Here is a 23048-nt window from a genome sequence, read left to right as displayed (position 1 = left end):
TCAGGCCTGAGCCTCTATCCACCCGGTCTTCCTCAGATGGAGAAAATTGGTGACAGGTCTCTTTCGTCCTGAAGACAGGGATAGAGCAAGTGACGCGAGCTCACAAGTTAGTGAATCTACATAAAGAAAAAGTGTCCAAGGCAAAGAAATATCATACCTGAGAGTTTCTAATGGTTTTTAGGAGCTGCCTAGAAGCCCTTTGAACCCTGGTGACCCATTTGCACTCAACATAACATGTTTTCTCAATTCCTAACTTCCGCTGTGGTTTGCTGCGATTTTCTTTTTTAGTCTAAGACAAGAGAGCAAACAAGACAAGTTGTCATTTCCTCATTTTCAAGCCTTGCTCCTCGTGAGGCCAGAGATCTCTTTCAAGCTCCAGATTGTAAAGGTTTCCTGGGTGAGCAGGGGGTCTCTGTTCCCATCTCCAGGGGCTCTTGGATGGGACCTTGCTCTGGAAGGAGCCATGGACCTCTGGCTTTGGTCACTTTGCTTCTTGCCAGGTAAGTGCCACGGGAAAGCACTGTGCACGGTTTATGAGGCTCGAATTTGGCCACAGGTAGGGGAGTTGCGGGCCATCTCTGGCTCTGACGTCCCTGGACAGATTTAGTGGCAGACCAGTGGCAGACCAGACTAGGATGGGATCCGGATGGAGACCACGTGAAGTTTGGGCAGCCTCCCCCGTTCTCTGCTAGAGCCCCTCTCTCCACTCCAGACACATCTCCTGCGGGGCGATGTTGACTCATGAGGGCTGAAGGTGTCACCTCTCCTAGACATCTTAGCCTGATAATAGGGGATCTTAAGGCAAGTGCCTCCAAATTCCTTTCTTCCTACCTCTACCTTCTCTTTCTTTGAATCTCTTTTGCTGCTGGTTTTCAACTTCAGCTTTTTTTTTTTTTAAAGATTTTATTTATTTATTCCTGAGAGATACAGAGAGAGACAGAGACATGGGCAGAGGGAGATGCAGGCTCCCTGCAAGGAACCCAGTGCGGGACTTGATCCCGGGACCCCAGGAGGCAGAGGCTCCACCACTGAGACACCCGGGCGTCCCACAGCTTCACCTTTAAATGAAGACTCCCTCTCCCATTCAGTAACCCTCATCCGTTCCCCAAGTTCCATACCACTTTACAGCTGTCTTCTGGGAACTTCCATTTCTATGTTCCACCAAGATAGGAAATGCAACATGCCTAAAATCTCACTTCAAATTCCTATCCATCTTAACTATCTCCAATATCAGCTGAAAAATGCCAGAATATTTTTTTAATGTTTTTTTTAAATTTTAAATTCCATTAATTAACATATAATGTATTATTGGTTTCAGAGGTAGAGGTCAGTGACTCACCAGTCTTACATAACACCCAGTGCTCATGACATCACAGGGTTTCCTTAATGCCCATCACCCACTTACCCCATCCCCTCACGCCCCTTCTCTCCAGCGACCCTCAGTTTATTTCCTATAGCTAAGAGTCTCTTATAGTTTGTCTCCTTCTCTGATTTCGTCTTGTTTTATTTTTCCCTCCTTTTCCTTATGCTCTTCTGTTTTATTTCTCAAATTCCACATATGAGGGGCACCTGGGTGCCTCAGTCAGTTAAGTGGCTGCCTTCAGCTCAGGTCATGATCCCGAGGTCCTGGGATCAAGCCCCATATCAGGCTCCCTGCTCAGTGGAAGCCTGCTTCTCCCTCTCCGTCTGCTTGCCACTCCCCCTACCTGTGCTCTCTCTTTCTCTGTCAAATAAATAAAATGTTTAAAAAAATTTCCACATACAAGTAAAATCATATGATAATTGTCTTTCTCTGACTGACTTATTTCCCTTAGCATAGTACCCTCTAGTTCCATCCATGTCATTGCAAATGGCAAGTTTTCATTTTTTTGATGGCTGAGTAGTATTCCATTCACCATGTCTCCCCATTTATCCCCACCCAGACTGTGACCCAATCAATGGCCACTTCATGTAGTTTCTGGGTTAGCATTACCAGAATGAGCAGCAGTGGCAGTCTCCCCTCAAGGGAATGGAAAGGAAAAGAACAGTCATCCCCACTTCCTCCAACCTGACCCACCTGTGGCTCCAGCTTACGCTTTCTAATGCTTGACTCTGATCGCAGGACTGCCCTTCCCAGCAACCTTCAGTGGCTCCCACTGCCTACAAACTCCTCCTTTGTGCTCCTCATTTACCCTCCGACCTTACCACCCTCCCCTGCACTTTCTTAACCTCCAGCCAAAGAGGACTTCTCCTTGAACATGTGCTAGGACATTCTTGCCACCGTGTTTTTACTCATGCCATTCCTTCTGCTAGGAACATCCTTCCTCTCATCGCCACCTTTTATCCTTGAAAGTCCACCTCAGCCTCCACCTCCTTCTCATACACTTTCCAGAGCCCTATCTTCTGAATCCCCGTAGTGGGCCTCATTCTGCCTTATGTTGTGATTTGGCATCTGTTCATCTTGTTGATTAAACGATAAGCTTAAAAATTATTATTTAATTGAGGGTCAAAATTATTTTTTAATTCTATTTGCTTTCTTCCTGATGTCTTGAATATGGAATAAAGTCAAATATTTGTTGAGTGGAAGATTAAAAATCCCTAAAAGACCAAGGAAATGCAGCTTTAACGAAATGTCAGACTGAGAGGTGGTAGTAGGGCTCATGTGAACCCAGTGGATGGTTAACTAAACATAGGCCTGAGAGGAGAGAGGGGTTGGTGGGGGTCAAAGACTCTAGGAATGAAGAGTACTTAAATTGTACCACCGCAGTCTGTCCTGAGCAATACCTCCATTCTAGCTGGGCCAGAGGGATCCTTGGTCTAGGTCTGGTCCGTCTCCATTTGTAGCCTTTCCCACAGGGTGAGGAGTTCACAGGCCCAAGGAGATTGTCCACTTTGAGCCTGCACCCATGTCCCCTCTTCTAGACCTCAAGTTTCTTGTCCAAATGACTATGGGCCCACTTTCAATGACTGTGCGACCTCTATCCCAGGTCTTCTATCCTAGAATTCTAATTCTATAAAAGGGTGGCCACAGGTGATCATTTGGAATAAGATGGGTGGAGCTAATACATGTCAGCTGGGTTATCTGCTGTGTGCGTACCAGGATCCTTGTGGTGTGGGCAGGAGGTGGTGCTGAGAAAAGAAGGCAGAGGGGACAGAGGCTAGGAACAGGAAATATTCTTCCCACCTAGAAATGATTTGGAGTGGACATCTAAAAAGTGTGTGAATTTGCCAAGACAGGGCATAGAACACATTTTATTCAACAGTTCATTAACTTGGTTTATAACTTTAAAATACTTACATGTCTGATGTTTGGGCCTTTACCTGTATTTCTGCCCCAGCTTGTACCAATTTGGGGGGTGGTCCTGGTTCCCAGGGCCCAGTGCATGGGGCCCAAGCCGTAGACCACATTGGCTGCAGCCCTAGATGAAGCTCCATAATAAAGCAAGGCAGTGTTACGTGGTGTGGACTTTCAAATCTTTTTTTTACCTTGACTCAAAAAATGATAATACATACACTTGATGTTGTGACCCGGTCTGTGCATGTGTGCATGCGTGTGCACGCGCATCCACACACACACACAATCCTAAAATTTATTCTTGATTCTTTAATACGATATGGGAATGAGTTTTGGACTTTAGCAGTTGGATGGATGCTGGTGTTATCCCCTGAAATAGGAAGAGCTTAGAAGGAACAGGTTTTGGAAGAGAAACCAAGAATTCTTCTTTTTTGTTTGTCTATTTGTTTTGCCTTCGTGAGTTTGAAATATATCTTAGATGTTCAAGTCGAGTCCAAGTGGAGCTATCAGAAAGGTGATTCCAGAGCTCAGAGGTACAGACAAGACTGGAGAAAAATATTCTGGTGAAATCTATGTAGAGTTGGCATTAAAGCCATGGGAGTAAACGAGCTAGTGCAGGAGGAGGAAGGGAAGATGCAGGTGGGAACAGGCCCAAGTTCCAGGCCCTGGGGCAGCCCAACATTGAGAGGCGGATAGAGAAGGAGAAGAAAAGACTGTGGCATCAGGGAAGCCACAAGAAGCAAGCATTTCAAGCAGTTCCCTCAGATGTTGCCAAGAGGGCACGTCAATGACTTGCCACCAAATGTGGCCACAAGGAAATTTCTGCTGACCTTGACCAGCCATCCTAGTGGAATGTTGGAGACAAAACTCTGACAGGTGTAGGGTGAAGAGGAAGTGGGAGGTGTGCAGGTGGATTCCATGATCACAATGACGCGTTTGGGAGAGCGAACAGAGGAGGGGAGAACAGCAGCTGAAGGGAAGGCAAAAAGTAAGAGGAGGGCTTTTTCAATATGCGCAACATCAGAGCAAGCGCGTAGGCCACAGCCGTGCAGGCAGAGAGGAGACCACTGGTACACGGAGGAGAAAGGGACGGCGGCGCAGGAGAAGGTCTAAAGAATGTGACTCAGGACAGACTCGGGTCGCAGGAGGAAGGACTGGCTTTTGGGGGGAGAGGGGACACTCCGTTTCTTGTGACAGGACAAAGAGCAGACAGCCGGCCTAGACACACATGTTGGCATATGTGGGGGTGGGAAGTTGGGGAGGACGTTTCTCATTCTTTTTTAGAAATTCACACTCCATGTGATAAACTTAAAAACCTCAAGCTAACTTCCTTCTTCCAGAAATAATTCTGCTCTAAGTTGACAGGGTTCTCATCTGGAAAAACCATCGCTACATAGAATCCAAAGCCCAGTCTCCAGAGCACCACCCCAGCCAAGGCCTGTGGGCATTTGCCATGATTCTCATTATGGAAATATGGAAATTTTGTGGTTTTCCCTATGTTCCAAATATATATCTTTATATCCAATTACGTACTGAGAGTGACTTTTTAAACGGCATGTATCCCTGTCCCCTACCATCATCATGGAAAACCAAGTCACCAATTTAGAGATTAATGTCACTTACATTACAATAGCCTCTCTAAAATACCAATAGTAAGCAGGGTGGGTCCTTTGGGTATCTCTCCCACCCCGCCCTTTAGTCCCCAGAATCATTTGGAGCTAATAACCACATAGTTCAGAATTGCAAAAATTCAAGGGTACCTGGGATGCTTATTTTAAGGAAGGCACGTGATGTCCTGAGCCCTGGGTGTTACGTAAGACTGTTTTCACTGACCTCTAGCTCTGAAACCAATGATACATTTTATGTCAATTAATTGAATTCAAATAAAATAAAATAAAATACATGAAATGCAGGTCCACAGGCCCCACCCTACTTGGATGTAACCACCTTGCCAAAAGGGAAGATCAAGCCATCTGTAGCCTAGTGAGTTCCTCCCACATGAATCTTGAGCACACTGTGCATTAAGTTCCAAACCAGGAGATATTCTCACTTTTCTCTCTTTGGGAAATCTGCTTTTCTGAGCGTTGGGTATGGGTTAGAAGGTGCCACGAACTCCAAGGAGAGCTGGGGTCTGATCATTTCGTATCCCGCCAACTCGTGCTTCCTTGGGGCCAGAGCTCAGTGTACCCAGCAGCTTTTCTTGTGTTTCATCCATTCAGAGTTTGCACAGTCTGGCTGCTTCAGTGAACTACCATAGACAGCGTGACTTCAACAGTAGGTATTTCTTTCTTCCAGTCCTGGAAACTAGAAGCCCAAGATCAAGATGCCAGCAAATATTGCACTTGGTGAGGGTCCTCTTCCTGGCTTATAGACAGCCACTGTCTCCCTGGGTGCTCGCGTGGCCTCTTCTTGTGTACAAGGAGGGAATGAGGACATGAATCCCATTATGAGGGCTCCACGAACCTCATCTAACCCTGATTATTTCCCAAAGGCTCCACCTCCTACCACCACCACATTGAGGGTTAGGGCTTCAACACCTTTGACGGAGGGTCTGGGTCAGCCAGGGCTTTACCAGATCATCCCTGAGCAGAGTGAGGTCACTGAGGTGTCTGTATAGGTGGACACCCCTCGCTCCCCTGCTCCATCTCACCCCTGCCCACACAGTAGCATCTTGCACTTGGGAAAGTGGTATTTACTCCCCTTGCTGGCGGAGTTGGTCTAAAAATACATGTTCACTGGCAAGTGCACGGCCTTGCACCCAGGTGTGGGCTGTCTGGACGCACAGGGTAATTCCCCCACCCCCTGGATTGCGTCTTTGTCTTTTGAATGGGTCACGCTCTACCCATGAGGCTGCCTCACACACCTCAGTTTCCAACAGATTAGAAGCAGCGTCGGATTATGCATGTGAAGGCTCCCGTGTCAGCTATTTCGTGTCCGGTGGCCCCTCTGCTCCTCCCTACCACGTTAACACCAGCTACACTCTGAGATTTGAACGTGCCCCAGCAAATGCTCCCTTCACGGCCCCTCTGCCCTGGCCCGCCCACGGCCGTTCCTACCTCTTCACTGCTGCCCACACGTCCTCCTCTCCCCAGACGTCCTCCTCAGCTCTCTCTGCTCACCCGGGAGCCTCAGGCTCTGCTTCTCTCCTTGACTGTCCTCATCTCTCTAAACTCGTTGGAGCTATGCTCAATGTGTGGTCAGTGTATGAATTTCAAGACATTTGTTGGCTCCTCTTTGCCACCCCTCCCCCATGCCATGTTCTTTCTCATATCCCAGCCTCTTTGGGGGCCGTACTCACTGCCCAGAAGAGTCTTTCCTCCTCCACTCAAGTCCCCGGGCCTCACTCCAACACACACATGTCACCCCATGCTCCTCTTCCCAGAAATATGTGGACACTGATTGGGACCCACTTAGGTGATAGTTAATCATACTTGGACTTACCTTCTTCTCCAGCTGACTCAACCGCATTAGACCTGCCTTTTCTCAGCCAAAGCGTGAGCTTTTTGATTTCAGGGGCTCATGAACCATGCATTTATTCCTCCCTGCTTCACACCCTCCCTAGCACACATGCAGTATGCGTACACCCATGCACACATGCACGCACTCACACACACCCTTGTGTTCCCTACTTCAGTGAGGATGACCATAGTTCTCTCCACTGCCCTCCACACTCAGGGCACAACTGAGACATCACTTCTTCCAGAAACCCTTCCTCAGACTGCACTATTCCTCTGCAACAACCTGGTCCTGGGGTCTCTGCTGTTTCCAAGGAACACTGTGTATCTCTGTCGTGGAATTTATTACCCTGTGCTGTGTGACTGTTCACTTCTATCACCTGCTAAATGATTTATTATGTGCAAGGCAGGGATGCCAGCTACCTTCCTGCCACATGAAAGGCACTCAATAAATGCTTTTTTTTTTTTTAATGACTTAAAAAAATAAAATCCGAGGCTGAACAGTCGTTTTGGCTGAGTGGATCTGAGCAAAATAAAACTAGATAGAAAACCTCTTGCAGCAAAACACCACTGTGCCTCCCAACACCACACTGAAGTCACTTGGGTGCTATGTGCTGTTTGGGGCCACCATGGCACAGCATCTCATCCTCGGGTGGGCCAGGAGGTTTGACTATATTCTTAGGGGGTTGGTGTCTGGGATCTTATGGGTTTGGGTCTGAATGAAGTTGAGGGTTAGGTTAAGGCTTGGGCTGGGAGAGGTCTGTCTGGGTCAGGCTTGGGCAAAAGGGAACAGGGCATAGAGCCGGGCTGAGGGTACATGTAGGGTTAGGGATGAGAGGGGGGCAGAGGATGAGGCAAGGGCAAGAGAGCAGGAGGGGGCCGAGGCTGAGGGCTCATTGAGGCTTGGGGTGATGATGGAGCTGGGGCTGGAGCTGGGGAGGAGTGTGGGGCTAGGCTGGGGCCTGGAGTTGGGGATGTGGTTGGGCCTGCGGCTTCCTCTACACGAACTCCCTCTCCCTGCAGTGGCTGGGGCTCTGAGGATCCTCCCAGAAGTAAAGATGGAGGGAATGCTTGGTGGATCCATTACCATTGAGTGCCCACTTCCCCAAATGCACGTGAGGCTCTATCTGTGCCGGGAAATAGCCGAATCCGGAGTATGTGCCACCGTGGTATCCAACAAGAACTTCGTCAAGGAAGAGTACAAGCACCGAGTCACCCTGAAGCCTTGTCCAGATAGGAAGCTGTTCCTAGTAGAGGTCACCGAGCTGACCAAGAGTGACAGTGGCATCTATGCCTGTGGAACCGGCATGAACACAGACCGGGGCAAGACCCAACAAGTCACCCTGAGTGTCCACAGTGGTAGGTACCCCCGGCTCAGTGCTCCCAGCAAATGTCCCCACCTGGGAAGGCTGGCACAGCCCTCAAAGTAGAGCAGTCCCCAGACTGTCCTGCTACCGCCATGTCAGCCAGTCCAAAGATGATCGGGATTTATAGAGTTGAAACCTCACAGTCCCCAAAATTTCCTATCCAAACCATAGGAAAGGAACAAGACAAGCGCTCTCCTAGTGTTGTTCCGGATCCACCCTACCCAAGGTCTGAGGGCACTGGGGGCTTTAGATCGAGGAGAGGCTCCGAGACAGGAGGAAATCGGAAGCAAAAGGGCATAATTGTCCTACATAGTTGTCCCGTGAGAAATATCAGGGATTTCAAGTCACATTTGTAGACCAGACTTGGCACTTGATAATCTGATCCTTTCCATATATCTTCTTCCAAATCCCATCTTTCTCCCTGCCTCCACTGACTTTCCAACTCCTAGGCAGCACCAAGTCAACAACCTAGAATCCCAGTGGCCTCTGGTGCCAAGGTTGACCGAGGGGGTGGAAGGTATCATGAAAGAGCCTATCATTCAGGGAAGTCTCCAGCCCATGGCTTATTCGGCTCTTCCTGCTGGACTCTGCCCCCAGCCCCTCGTCCGCCTCACCGCCATCCACCCTGGCTGAGCCCGCTTCCACTCCTACCCACGTCCCTTTCCCAGGCCTGTTCTCGGAACCCACCAGTGTTTCCCCCTCCCCTTGCCTCCACAGAGTATGACCTATTCTGGGAAGAGGAGCCGATGCCTGAGCCTCCAAGTTGGTTTCATAAATTCCTACACATGCCGATGCCCCCTTGGTTCAAGATGCCCCCACCTCCCAGTTCTTTCGAATTCATCCCTAAAGGTCAGTTCAACCGAAGCCAGGGTAGGAGAGGGGGAGGGAGAGATGACGTGGCATTGTGGCAGTGGAGGAGGGGGGACGTGTTCAGTTCGCGGAGTGGTTGCAGAGCACAGGTGAGTCTCAGATGGGTATTTCCCTGTCCTGGGAGAGGGTACCTCTCTGAGATTAGTGTCCTATGTGCTTCCCGCCCACCTTTAAAGCCTGGTCAGGACTAGTTGCAGGACTGAACACATCACCACCAGGTGGCACCACAAGGAATGAAGTTCATGCTTCATTCACAAAATCTTAGGTCTCTATGAATGACCTGTGGAAACCCAGACTGGGCCGACCTCTTCCAGCCAGAGTCCCTCATGCCTCCTGCCCATAGGGTTGTCTACGTTTGCTGGAATACGGTGATTTTAACAATTCTGTTTTGCAATAAAAAGACCGATGACCTTACCAAGGGTACTTTTACATCCTACATTCTTTTTCTGTCTTAAACGCATTTTGACAGGCAACTATCTCCATCATATCCTCCCGTCTATCTTGTGAGGGTAGATACATTAATTGAACAATTGTCACACTAGAGGACTCTGCTGAGTGCCAAGAGGGATAGTGTAACCGAGCATCCCATATACCCACGGTTATGACTGTCAGGCGTGGGATGAAGGAGAATAGCCAAGCACACACATACAGCATAAAGCAGAGGAGGGATGGAACTACAAATAGGGTTTTCTCCATGCTCAGAGGAGGACAAGCTCCTCTGCCTGGGAGGTCAGAGAAGGCCTCTTGGAGGCAATGGCATTTGAAGCAAATATACATAGAATTTACTTGGTGTAGAGAACGTATTGAGAAGGCATTTCAGGCCGTGAGGACAGTCTAGGTGAAGGGAAAGAGTGTGTTCCAGAAAGGGAGGGTGACCCAATCCTGCTGGAGACTACAGAGTGTGTGGAGGGAAGGTCACTTTTTCCCTGTTATCTCCTGCAGTGGTAACACCAGCTCCAAGGACTGAGGCCCCTCCAGCAGTTCACTCCTCCCCCCCGATCCCAATCTCTCACCACCTTCGAGTTTCCAGAGCATCTTCAGTAGCAGCTTCCAAGCCCCCAACCCTCCTGCCCTCCACCATAGCCTCAAAGACCTCAGCTCCGGAGGCACTGCCGAGGCCCCAGACGGCCAGCTACAACTACCACACCAGGCTTCACAGGCAGAGGTAAGAGGTCTCCACCCATCCAGGAAGGGCTAGAGGTCAGGCAAAGGAGTCTAGAGTTAGAAGATCCCCTGAAGTCTTCCTGCAACACCCGCCATCCCAGACCCTTCTTGGCTCCAGGCCACTGTGGACTCTACTACCCATGAGTGTAGCACGTTACCTCGGTCGTCCAATGACAAGAATACACTTGTCCATGCCCAGCAGGAGATCCTGTAGAAATGAGACCCGAATCTTTAAGTCCCTCAGCATTCATTCAGATCTGCCTTGAGGGAGAATCTAAATAAAAATAAAAACCAACGACGAAACTATTAACCATTAAAATCCACTTCACCTGTTTTCTTTCACTTTTTCAGTGTGGCTATTAGGAAATTTAAATTGCATCTGTGACCTAGTGTTTCTACTGAACAGCAGCACTGGCCTCAAGGCTGGGGCACACCCAGGAAAGTGCTGCAATGGACCCCCAGGGGGCAGCATTGGCCCAGTCTCCAAAGAAAACCTATAATAATTGGAATTATTTTTGCCTAAGCAAAGACAAGCATGTTAGCAAGAAAAGAGACCTCCAACATCATTTGGGTTTTAGAGGTGAGGAACTGAGGTCATGAGAACTACGTGGCCTATATAGAACCAGGACTCCTGACTCCTAGTTCAGTAGACTGCACCAGAATCCAAGTCAATTCAACCAACATTTTTTTAATTAATTAATTTATTTATTTGAGAGAGAGAGAGCACAAATGGAGGAGCAGAAAGATAGGGAGACAGACTCTCAGGCAGACTCCCTGCTGAGCGTGGAGCCTGACATGGGGCTCGATCAAGTTCACGACCCTGAGATCATGACCTGAGTTGAAACCAACCGTGGGACCCTTGGGTGCCCCTCAACCAATGTTTGCTTAGTTTCTACTACCTGCCAGGCATCGTGTTCCATCCTGAAAGTGTAAGAAAGATGAAAACATGCCATAACCAGGTCTGATCTTACTAAGGCCAGTCTGACTGTGATGAGGGTGGTAGCTGGTATAAACACAAGAACTGAGGACAGTGAGAGAAAAAAAAATGGATTCTAGTTTGTCATGATTGCAAAGAAAAGAGAACTGATGTACTGAGGTTTCAACCTGTAGAGCAAATAGACGGAAGACCTTCTAAGATGAGGGCACCCCATGAGAGAAACATCTTTTTCCACGGTTATAAGAAACTTAATTTGTTTAGTCTTTGCACTAATCTTGTAAGAAAAGTGAGATGCAAACAATCAGAAGGGGAACTGACATCCGATTGCCGCCTGGACCAGGTGCTTTCACTTCTTTATATCTACAATTTTGTTTTGCCCTTTAACAGTTCTGTGAAATAGGTTTTACTACACCCATCCCTGGAGATGAGGTTCGGAGACGTCCGGGGACTGATTCAAGGTCACACAGCCAGTAGACAGCTGAACCTGAATCTGAATCCAGGTTTCGTGACTCCGTAGACAAGGCTCTTTGGGGGAGAGGGGGAGGTTTTGTTAGCCAAGGGACAGACCTGTGAGCCATCTCCAAAACAGCTGGCTACCCAGGAGTGCTGCCTTAAACCTCCCTCCTCCCAGACCTCATCTTCCCTCTCGCTCTGCTTCCATCCTCAGAGCCTTCCACCAGGACCCCGTGCCTGGGTTGGAAGACCAAGGATTTCACATCCTGGTCCCCACCACCCTGGCCCTCATCCTGCTGGCACTGCTGGGGCTGCTGATGAAAAGGGTCATTCAGAGGAGGAAAGGTGAGCGGCTCCGGGCTCGGGGAGGGCGAGGTGCGCGCCGAAAGGGCCCAGAACATTCGGACTCCGCTGGACCCCCCCCCCCCCTTGCAGGGGACACTCGGGAGCTTCAGCTGAGCAGCCTGGGGCAGGAGGAACGTGGGAGGGGGTGCGTGATCTGGAGATGGGGGCCAGGAGGGCGCCTGGCTCCGCCGGCCTGCAGAGGGCGGCAGGGCTGGCCTTACACCCTCCGAGCACCTCCTCTGCAGACCCGGCCGGGCCGGGGAGGGAGCCCCGAGGGCGGGCGCGGTGGCCGCGGGCCCCTGACGCCGTTCTCCTCTCGCCCCGGCTTCCCGGGGCAGCCCTCTCCAGGCGGGCCCGCCGCGCGGCCGTGAGGATGCGCGCCCTCGAGGCGTCCCAGCGGCCTCCGCCGCATCGGCCCCGCGGGTCGCAGCCGCCGCGCTCGCAGAACAACATCTACACCGCCTGCCCGCGGCGCGCTCGAGCGGCGGACGCGGAGGGTGAGCTGCGCGCTGGGCGCGCCCCCGGGGACGGCGGGGCGGGGGCGGGGCCAGGGCCTGGCGGGGCTCGGCTGGGGGCGGGGCCGGGGCGGGGCCGGGGCGGGCAGGACCCGCGGGCGCGCTGCAGCCGCAGAAACCCGCGCCTCCAGGACCGCCCCGCGCCTGGGCGCCAGCTCGACCTTCCCTGGGCTTCCCGGGGGCCGGGCGGGCCGGGGGCGGGGCCGTGCCGGGGAGGGGGCGGGGCCAGGGCCGGGCGGGGGCGGGGCCTGCCTGACAGGGGCGGGGCGTACCCGAGGCCACGCCCTCACCTCCGTCTCCGCGTCCCCTTAGGCGTCCCTCCTCTCCCCGGCTCCCGACCCTCGGCGCCACCTGTCGCTCCGCAGGTAAGCTCCGCCCCGCCCCTGATTGGCAGCCGCGGCGCCAGACCTGGGTGGGGAGGGTGGGGGGGCGGGGGCGGCCTGTTAGCCGGAGGGCGGGGCTGTCCCAGCAGCTCCAGTCTGGGAAGAGGTGGCGTCAGTCTCCCCGGACTGCCCCGCAATTGTAATAGGGCTTCGCTACCGGCTTCCGGGGGCAGGTGGGGTGAGCGCGCGCTCAGCGGGGCGATGGATGGCAACTCTACAGACAAGCACTGGCGCACGAGAGAGCTGCGATCGCCAGGGCCTTGAGGGATTGGAATCTACCCAGTTTCATCTTAATAGGAGGGAGAACTTTCTAGTAAGCCCTGCAGGACGAGAGGAGGTAGTTTGCCCATCACTGGAGTTTGCGGAAGCCTGGCCTAGAGGATGACTTGGCAGATAGATGTCAAGATGTAGATAGGATTCAAGGCTTGGGTGAGGAGGAGTCCCTGGAAATGTAGGAATGGACATAGGGAGCTCCTGTTCCTATCAATGGCCGTTGGCACATGGGTAAAAAGTACTCAAACTGTTCATTGATCTCTGTTGATCCAAATTATGAAGAGAATGTATTTTATTCTCTAAAGTAGCCCACAGTAGATAAACACTACTACTACTCTTGCCTCAGGAACTGGGAAAAAACTAAGTGTGGCAAATGTTCCGGTTTCATTTAGGGCGTAGACTAAGCTAATGCACCAGACCCTAAGCCACAGAGCTCACAACACGGAAGCCTGTTTCCCTCCCAAGGTAAAGCAGGGGGCCAGGAAGAGATAGAGGAAGCCACCAGGTCACCCAGGGACTCAAACACCTTGTCTGGTTGCTCTACTGTCCCCTGGAGTCTTGCCTGGTCCACCGTCCATACTCAATCACCAACATCCATGTCTACATTCCAGCCCATAAGAGAAAGAGAGAGGGACCGTAGACCATAACCCCGAGGTTTCACACATCACTTCCAGTCACGTCCTACTGGCCATGACTTAGTCATGCAACCACACCTATCTTCAAGGGAGGCTGAGAAATGGAGTCCCTAACCCGGCCATGGTGTGCCTTATTAAAAAGAGACTGTGATCCCCAGTAACAAGTAACAGCTCTGCCACAGTCACCGCCAGCTTCTTGACCGTGTCCTCCCGCGCCCCTGCCAGAGGAGGTTCATGGCAGCGTAGGCGTGGCCCACAGCACCCTCTACCTCTACACCAGCCCTTTCCCCTTGAACCTCCCTGCAGCCGCACACACCCTCGCCTGAGCCTGTACCTCGCTCAAATCTTACTCTTCCTCCCTGCTTGAAACTCTCATTCCCACTATTAGCGGCAAAAGTCTTGATGGAACCAGTCCACCACAAGGTGTGGATGGTTAATGCCTCGATATTTTAGCCTTCACAGGGAGCATCTTGATTTTTCAAGCAGGATAAATTAATCTTAAATGATGAAGTGTAACAAGCAGTAGAAGATATATACATATATATACATATATATGTATATAGTTTTAAGATTTTATTTATTTATTTGAGACAGAGAGAGAGAAGCACGAGCTGGGTGAGGGGAAGAGGGGAGGAGGGAGAAGCAGACTCCCCATGGAGCAGGGAGCCTGATGCAGGACTCAATCCCAGGACCCTGGGATCATGACCTGAGCTGAGGGCAGGCACTTAATGGACTGAGCCACCCAGGCACCCAGAGATGTGTTTTTGAAGCAAATTGCAGCTCATTCCCTCTCTGGCAAAGTTCACAAAGTAATAGCTGCTTTCCATGGCTGAGCACTTCCCGAGTGCTCACTGTGCTCATGGGGCTGGACTTCTGTCCTCAGCTCTTGTGTTTCAATAGGGCGACTCTCCCCACTGAAGCCTTTCTTGGGTGGATGCCATAATAACTGTGCAGTGTTGGAGTCAGGGCACAGCCCCATCCTCCCAAGAACTGACCCTTCCCGAGCCAGATGATCCTGCGGTTTCCTTCCGGGGAGGAAGAGCACCACTGTGCTCAAATGGCCTACCGCCTCCCTCCCCTTCACTACCCAGCCCCTTCCTGGAATGTACTGTTATGCCACATCACAACTTCTCTGAGTCCTCACAGAGGTGCAGGGGATGACTCACCCTGCTTCTGAATAACTCCCTAAGAATATGCATATTTATTCCACAAGTCACACCAACCATCTAATCCCAGAGGGGAAACTCCTCTGGCAGCTGAGTCTCCTTCAGCCCCATGCTCAGCCACGTGAATTTAGCTGGAGCCCCATTTAAGGCATTTCCTGCCCACACTAGATCTAAGCGTTTTCCAGTTATCTGGAGTGAGACCCCACCCTGAAACTGCCCAAGTGAGAGACACTTCTGCATCTCTGCCTTCTAGAAATCAGCAAGCCCGCACTTACCCCGCGCCCCCCCCACCATTGCCCACTGTGGAAATCTATCTGGAGAGATACGAAAATCACCCTCCCCAGATCCAGTGACACTTCTTTGGTTGTTCCCAGGCGTCTGAAGTTCTCTGGCTCCACGCCCCGTCTCTGAAGACCAGCTGTGACTATGTGAGCTGCTACCGTGAGCCTGCTGCCAACGCGGAGGACACAGATTCGGATGACTATGTCAATATTCCTTACCTGACTCACCTATCCAGCTGTCCCCCTGGGCCCAGACCTTGGTGCCAATGAGCCCTATCTAGCTGCTTGTTTCCAATACTTGCTCTGTTTTCAGAGCCCTCATTACCTCCTGCACCAGCCTCAAGTCTTGTTCCTGTCTCTTCAGAGAATAGCTCAGTAGCCCCCTCCCAGCTCTTCTTGCGCACCTCTGCAGCCACCCTGTGGTTTTCAGGTGGGCTCTGGGCATGCAGAGCATTTGTCTTGGTTGCACCAGCTTCCTCTCCAAGCCGTGGAATCTGCAGAGCGTCTTTGATCACAGGATCTTTACTGCCATGGCTCCGGACCCATGGCATCAGGCTGGAGCATAGGCATGGCTGTGGCTTTGGGAGACTTTCTCAGGCTTGGGCGTCACACCAGTGGAAGGCTCTTGGACCTCGTAGTGAGGGATGCCTCAGTCCTGTGAGTTACGAAAGGGTCAGGTATGAAATGCCCCTGCTCCTTTGCCCTGATCTTGAGGCAGCCTCTTACTAGTGAGCTTCTGTACATCTTGAGTCCGATGGTGAGGACATTTTCTCCTGATGTGATGAAATGTAAATTTTCAGAACCACGCTTGTTAGTGTTAGTGATCATATGTATACATGTCCCTAAATTCTCTTTACTGTCTCCCTCCCTTGATGCACATAAGTACCCTGACCCGTGTGTCTCCCCTGTTTTAAAAATAGCATAGTTTGTGTCATCTCTTTATCTTTCTTCCATGGCTTAGCACTAACTTTGTGTACCTATCTGAATGTTGGTCTGTTTTGGTCACCCCAAACTATTACATCTCTGCTTCAGAAATGCCCCCTCATTTCTTTGCCATGTAATCTGTGCCAAGGTAGGGGAGGAAAGTGGCTTCTTGGAGGGCCAGGTGCTCTGTAATAGCACTTACGTCATGAAAGGAGAGAGATTGGCCCTTCACCATATACTTTCTCATCAGTTTTCTGGGCCAGGGCAGAGGCAGACATTGCATCTCTGGACTAAAGTCAACTACAAAGTCCATTCAGAGCTTGAGACTAGAGAACACCCAGTCTTGCTGTTGAGAAGAAGACCTTTCCTGGATGCATAACTCAGCCTTACTGGGCACTTGTCCACACTTAGAAAGAAGAGGCTGCCAGAAATGAGTCTCCTGCCTTTTATTAGCAGAGAGATTGGACAGTCCATCCAGGTATGATGACACCACCAGCAGTGTCAACTTGACAATGGCACCCTCTCAAGTGGTTGATAAGAATGTATAGTGTAAGAGAGGAGGGGCCCCAATGAGAAGGGATGATGGAAATGGGGTGGGGAGAAATGAAATGTTTAGTGAGGCTGCATTGTGCTGGGCACTTAGCCTGCGTTGTATCTTCTATCATTTACCTTTCAAACTGATGCCCCTCACCTCCACCCCAATGCTCTGTTCCTACAGATCTCGTGGCAGTATGGTTTCTAGCCCATGAAGTTCAACCTCGTATCCCAGCACCCCCTCATTGATCCTCAATAATTCAAATACAGACAAAAAACCCAGTTTATTAAGCATTTACTGAGCACTCATCCACTGTCCCACACGGTGTCAAGCATTGTGGAGAATAAAAAAGAAGCATGGGGCACTGTCCCTGCTGCCTACACAGAATTTACGATGTGACAAATAAATATGACATCAGTTAAAACACTGACAGGAATTAAATAGAGTGGTAATAAATACAGAAATCTACCTTGTAGATCATTCACAGCATCTAAGAGAACCTTCCGTGATTGTCTTTGGGGCCATTTAAAGAATGAAGTCTTTGAGGACAAGCCTAGCCAAGAATGAAATCCATCATCAAGGGTGTGCAGTGCCCATAGAACATCACAAGAAGGGATACGGCACGTTGGAAATGACGTGGAGATCTAGGAGGGTATCCTGGTCTTGGCATTCAGAACTCGTAGAATTTCTCCATCCAGGTCAAGAGAATGTCGACTTCTCCAAAGGCTTTGGTCTGGGCTGCTTGTATGTCCAACTAAAGAGAAAGGAGAGCTGACGATCTACCATATTAGCCACAAGAATAGGTTTCCTTCCCACCCACCACTCCTGGAGCTGGCTCACCTCTGGGATGGCCTCTGAGGAGCTCACCCACCTACCCTGGTTCCTTCACAGAGGTGGGGGGAAGCACTGAGGACCAATGGACCAGTGAGTAGCAGTGGGTAAGGAGCAAGGGAAAAGCATCTGGAGTTCCCGATAACAAGAACTATAAAATCCCAGTGCAGGTTGGATTTGGCCAACTCCTGAGTCTACTATGCAGATGATGAGACTGAGGTCCAGTTGGCCCCCTTCCTCTAAATATGATTACTCTTTACCATTTATTTTTAGACTGATATATCTGATCAAAATCGTATATATTTTTGTTGGGGGAGTCTGGGGATGAAGTTTGGGTTTTCTTTGTTGGCTTTCTTTGGGGAAACAGTAATGTATTTTCCCATGCTTTTTTTTTTTTTTTCCTCACAAACTGGACCATATGAGCATAATGGAAAATTCTGCAGTTATGTAGTACATGTTTGGGGCCGGGGGCCTACTTCAGACTCCAGCTGCCCAGCTCAAGTATTTGTAAAACTTTCACAGGGAAAGTCCTTAATAATGAAATCATCTTGCAGGGAAATATAGAAGCATTTTAATGTGAAAACTGGCACAAAAATGGACCAAGTTGTTTGTGGAGCTTGTGCAAAGTGTATGATAATTAATGCAAATATACCTGTGCTTGTGCAAAATTAGGTGGCTCTTGGGCATGCCTGCTGGAGTGACCTGCCGTGAATTCTGCAGGCACCCTCGTGTGATGGCACCCTCATGTGGTGGTTCAGGCTAATCTACTGGTGGAGAGGCAAGCTCTCCAATCCTGGCCTTGATTACCTGTTTAAATGCCCTCTGAAACAGCAGAAATCGCCTGCGTGCACTCTCGCTGATAGAAAACATCTCATCTTCCTGCTGGATAATAGAAAAAAATTGTGCCAAAGGTTGGGTAGCAGCAGAGGCAAGCGCCCCCCGCCCACCCCCCCCAGTGATGCCAGAGGGCTTCCCAGGGCCAGCTCTGAATCCCACATTCTCAAGGGAACCGCTGCTGAACCCCCACCGGTGGTGGGGGCTGACTTCTTTAATTTTCACAGTAATCTTGCCACGTATGGATGATTATCTACATTTTATAGGTAAAAAAAACTGAAGTTCAGAGAGGTTGACTGTCTTGCGAGGCATTATCCAGCTGGTTAGATGCAGGCCTGACCTTGAATCCAGAGCTGCTAGCGTCCAGAGCCTGTGCTCTTTCCCATGACAGCACTGAATCCCCTTCATGGAATAAAAACCAGGACTGGATAAGGGGAGGGAGAGGGCGTCTCCCCAAAACACACCGCTTCCCGTGGGCTCCCCGGTAGCAGCATTGTTCTACTCACGCTGGGTTGTAGTTTTGATGCGATGACAAAAAAGTTGTTGGCCAGAGTAGAGAATGACCTCCGGATCCTGACGTCAGCTGCCTCATCCAGGTAGTTTTTGAAAACGGTGTTCAAGTAGAACTTCAGCAGGGCACGGATGAGGTAACAGCTCTCGGCATCCTGGGGAGGGTCTGGGTTACTGCGGAGTCGAGCCCTGTGCCCACCCTGGCCCCAGATGGACAGCCCACATGCCCCACGAGGCGAAATAAGCACATAGAGAAAGAGATCTCCCAGGAGATGTTGAGCAGCATTTGATCCGAAGGGAGCATTTGATCATGGTGGGGGGTGGGGGGGGCAAGCAGAGGGGCACCTGTGGTTTATGAGAGGAACCACTGACCCAGGGAGGAGGGACGCACAGCCAGCCAGTGGCAGATGCAGACCTAGGCCCCAGGAGTCCTGACTCCCCATCTGCTTAGTCTTCTTTCCCTACACCACATGGCCTCTCTGATAGCTATTGGGGTTGGCGGGTGGTGGTGATGGAGCCTGAAAAGTACCCGACACTTGGTGGCTCAGAGCTGAGAGTCTAGGGAAAGAACTGGAAATAGAAATGAGAAATGCAAACTAACACCCTGGAACATAGTGATTGTACTCGAGCCCCGGTGAGCACCGGTGAACCTCAGTGCCTTGCAGGGATCAAGGCTCGGTGCATATGCTCGCTGACTGCCTAGCTGGGTGAGGGGAAGGCACAACGGGTGAGGAAGAAGGATGGGAACCAACCAAAGAGACCTAAGCAGATGTGGAATCCTGGCAAGTCTGGATAAATGGAGAAAAAGATGCTTATGAGCCCTAATCCCCACCACCTTCCATGCCACGTAGCCCAGGCACTGGGGTGACGACCCAGACCTCGGCCTGGGCAGAAGTGGTCTCTGTCAACCTCCCCTAGACCACCCGTAGAAGACAGGCCACCAGAGAGAGGCATCGTCCTTCCCCGACGTCTGATTACCGAGACATCCTGCAGAACCTCCTTCCGTAGCAGCCGGACACTGGTGATGTTATCCTTAGCTTGCTTTGGGGACAGAGAGCAAAGATGTGTCCAGCTTGAGGGGCAGCACAGAGACCCACCTTGCAAACACACGCTGACCCCCAGATCCATGCAGTCTGAGATCTCAGATGCCAGAGGAACCAAGGGAGGACCCAGGAAAGGCTGAGCGGAGATAGCCTGTGGGGTGAGGGCTCCGCTTTCCAGCCAGAAATCACTCCCCTTAACCCTCGGGGGCAGATGGAATCCCAGGAGCTCTCAGAGCCTTGGTCGGGGACCTGTTTGGTTCCCCTGGTCAGGAGGGGGCAAGCCTCTTGGGTTTAAGAACAAACGGGGGCAATGTTCTGCCTTCATATTCCGTGGGGGTTGGCTTGGGGTGGGGGCTGCACCTCTCAGCTGCCTCTTGCCCTTGGAGCTTCCTCTGCAACCAGCCACATCCTCCAATTCTCAGATTATAATCAAAGCATCCTGGTGAGAAGGGAGCTTTCAAGCTCGTCCTCGCCCCCCCACAACGTGTCACCAAGGAAGGTGATGGGGGGCAGGTACTGTGCCTGGTTTCAAGGTCAAGGTCGCACCGGCTGTCCTGTCCCCAGTCCAGCGCTCTCCCCTCCTCCAGGCTACCTCACCGCACTCCCTCTTTCTTTTTTTTTTTTTTTTTAAATAAAGGACACTGTGTCCTTTTTTTTTTTTTTTTAATTTTTATTTATTTGTGATAGTCACAGAGAGAGAGAGAATGAGGCAGAGACACAGGCAGAGGGAGAAGCAGGCTCCATGCACCGGGAGCCCGACATGGGATTCGATCCCGGGTCTCCAGGATCGCGCCCTGGGCCAAAGGCAGGCGCCAAACCGCTGCGCCACCCAGGGATCCCGCACTCCCTCTTCTGCCCCAAATCTGAGTCCTTGTTGAAGGAGTGCGCTTGCCAGTGGGAGTACTGGGTCACCACTTTCAGGACCCGGAGAGATTCACAGTCACATTCCGCCACCTGAGCCTCAGCCATTCTTTTTACCATTAGCCGACGCCTTGGCAGGTGAGAGCAGCTGAGCAGGAGCCTGGCCAAGCCGGTGCTGAAAACCCCAGCGGGTCTTAAAGCAGTTCCCACGACTTGCAGTTGGTGGAGCCCCATGTCCCCTCTGGGATGTAGATGAAGCCCTGGGGAATCAGGCCCCCTCTGTATTCCCCTCGGGCTAATTTATTTCCCTAGAGATTGACCACATCCTGCTGAGCCTCATGTGCAAGAGGGAATGGGTCCTTGTGATGCCTCGGACTTTATAAAGTTATCATATAGGAACATAATGAGCAAGGGGCGAAGGGCTCTATCATCATACAATACTATCCCGCACCCACGGGAACCCCCACAGCCGAGCCCAGAACGACACTCTGGGCAGAACGTCACTCACCACAGTGTCCTTCACGGTCCAGAAGGCCTCCCGCAGTTCCTGGAGAGCTACTCCCTGCACTCGGCAGGGTCCGAACCTGAACTCCTGGCCCTGGACCCCCGGCCCCTGGCTCCGGAGAAGCAGGATCAGACTCAGGCCGAGGAGGGCAGTTGTCCGCCCCGGAGAGCCCATCTGCCGCCAAGGAATGTCCGGGACGACCCTGCTGCAAGAAAGGGAGGCATCCCACTGAGGTAGGTCCTCTGCTCCTGCAGGGGCATGTCCAGGATCACGCTCCTCCGCTCTCCTCGGCCACCTTCGGGGACACAGGTGCAAAAAGGCTGAGACCGGAGTAGGTTCCCAGTGGTGGAATATTGCTGACGGGTGGCCTTGCTGGGGGGGGGGGGGCTGGGGGGCGCATGGCTGTCTGCCCCTCCATCCCACACCCGCGGCTCTCGCTCTCTCTCTGCCCTTCCCCACCAGGCCTGCCCAACACCCCCTTGCTTGCTCCATGACAGCTCTCTCCGGCCACCAACTGGAGTGTAAGCAAGAAGAGTGAAGACATGGGGCGGAGGCTGAAGTGTAAAAGAGCATGTGTAGAACAGCCTCTACACTCCGGAGGTTAGGGACCCTCACTAGGCGTTTGCTAGTCTGAGCCCTACCCTGAGGTCCCCAGGCATCACTCGCTCACTCGGGCAGGTCTTTGCTCCTGCCCCGGGAGAGGACCCTCCTGACTCCTCATCTCCGGGGAGCCCAGGGATTAATCCTGGCCCCCAGGGAGGGGCCCAGACAGTAGGTTAGGGTCGCAGGCTCACTGTGCCTCCACAGCTGACCGACTCACCCCTTTCCAGGTAAGCGTACAAGAGGGAGGGATCAGGTTTCCAGGTGAATCAGCTTCAAAACCTCCCACTAAAGCACCAGTGGGATGACTGAGGAGCCCCAAGCCGGGGGACGGGAACCCATCATCTATTTGTCATACCCGCGGGCAGACAGTTTCTTCTCCCTTCTTTCTTTGCCCTTTGCTTTTCTTCCTCCCTTCTTTCCTCTCCGTTGTCTCTCTCCCTCCCCTTCTTCCTTACTTCCTTCTGCAGACACTTAAGAACCTCTGTCTCTCTGGGCACCGGTCTCACACCTGTAGCCACCCGTTGCAGCCTTAGGCTGGGAAGGAGACTGTCTCTAGAGTGACCGCCACCCCGTGGCCCAGAGGGGCCCAGGACGAGCGCCCGAGGTCCTCTATCGGCCTTCCTGCCGTGCAGCCCAGATCCTTCTTGGTGTCCAAGCGGAGAGCCCAGCTCCTCATCCATCCCCCAGGCTCCCGGGCCTGAGGACGCGGTGGCCCAGTGCTCCAGAGCGAAGCACCCCTGAATCGCCCATCACTCACCTCAGGCCCCAGCAGTGATGCTTGAGGGCGCTCTGTTCAGGGGTGGCTGGTTCCTGGTACAGGGGCGGGGGGGGCCAAGTTGGACAGGCGCCCCCCAAGGTTTGCTGCCCAGGGGAGTCCCCGTGGGCGGAAGGTTCTCCCGGCACTGTTGCAAAAGTTCAAGGTGTGCAGGCGGGCCAGGCTTTGTGGGGATCATATATATGGGGGCTGGGGGAGGGGCAGAGGGAGGGGGAGGTGGAGAAAGGGAAATTGGTCATGCTTTCCCACAGCATTACTTCACTGCCTACTCACCGTTCACTGAGGTGAGCTGAGGCCTTGGGCTGAGCGCTGGCTGTGACCGGGAGCAAGTGCCCCGGCTGCCCTGAGCCTCGGGCTTTGCACCTATGAAACTCAAACAGACCAACAGACGACCTGCCCCCCCCACCCCGCCCCAGGGCAGGTGCGAGGAGCAGATGGGAAAGCGCATCGTTGGAGTGCTTTGGGAACTCTACACACGTGCAAGCGCATCACTGCTGTGTGGAGTATCC

The 23048-nt window shown here is 51.9% G+C and overlaps 2 protein-coding genes across 4 annotated transcripts; one reads left to right on the top strand and one right to left on the bottom strand.

Moving 5' to 3' along the window:
- Positions 1–282: 282 nt before the first annotated feature.
- On the top strand, positions 283–16964 carry FCMR (Fc mu receptor). Of its 3 annotated transcripts, XM_025429744.3 has the most exons (9): positions 283–500; positions 5494–5619; positions 7753–8088; positions 8814–8945; positions 9909–10131; positions 11735–11865; positions 12204–12362; positions 12693–12745; positions 15212–16964. In XM_025429744.3, the coding sequence occupies exons 2-9, from the start codon at positions 5598–5600 to the stop codon at positions 15386–15388; spliced, it is 1233 nt and encodes a 410-aa protein (XP_025285529.1). In that variant the 5' UTR covers positions 283–500; positions 5494–5597; the 3' UTR covers positions 15389–16964. The 3 variants fall into 3 exon arrangements, with proteins under 3 accessions (XP_025285529.1, XP_025285528.1, XP_035574765.1); XM_025429743.3 differs by lacking the exon at positions 5494–5619 and having other exon boundaries at positions 286–500; XM_035718872.2 differs by lacking the exons at positions 5494–5619; positions 12204–12362 and having other exon boundaries at positions 287–500.
- A 216-nt stretch (positions 16965–17180) lies between these two features.
- On the bottom strand, positions 17181–22689 carry IL24 (interleukin 24). Its single transcript, XM_025430494.3, has 6 exons — positions 22522–22689; positions 21165–21456; positions 19731–19793; positions 18749–18907; positions 18216–18290; positions 17181–17331 (listed from the first exon to the last, which is right to left on the bottom strand). The coding sequence occupies exons 2-6, from the start codon at positions 21333–21335 to the stop codon at positions 17248–17250; spliced, it is 552 nt and encodes a 183-aa protein (XP_025286279.3). The 5' UTR covers positions 21336–21456; positions 22522–22689; the 3' UTR covers positions 17181–17247.
- Between the last annotated feature and the right edge of the window lie 359 nt (positions 22690–23048).

Source organism: Canis lupus, chromosome 7 (genome assembly GCF_003254725.2).
Source record: "Canis lupus dingo isolate Sandy chromosome 7, ASM325472v2, whole genome shotgun sequence".
NCBI lineage: Eukaryota > Metazoa > Chordata > Mammalia > Carnivora > Canidae > Canis > Canis lupus.
Note: the sequence above shows the minus strand (reverse complement) of the source record. Positions and strands in the feature narration are given on the sequence as shown.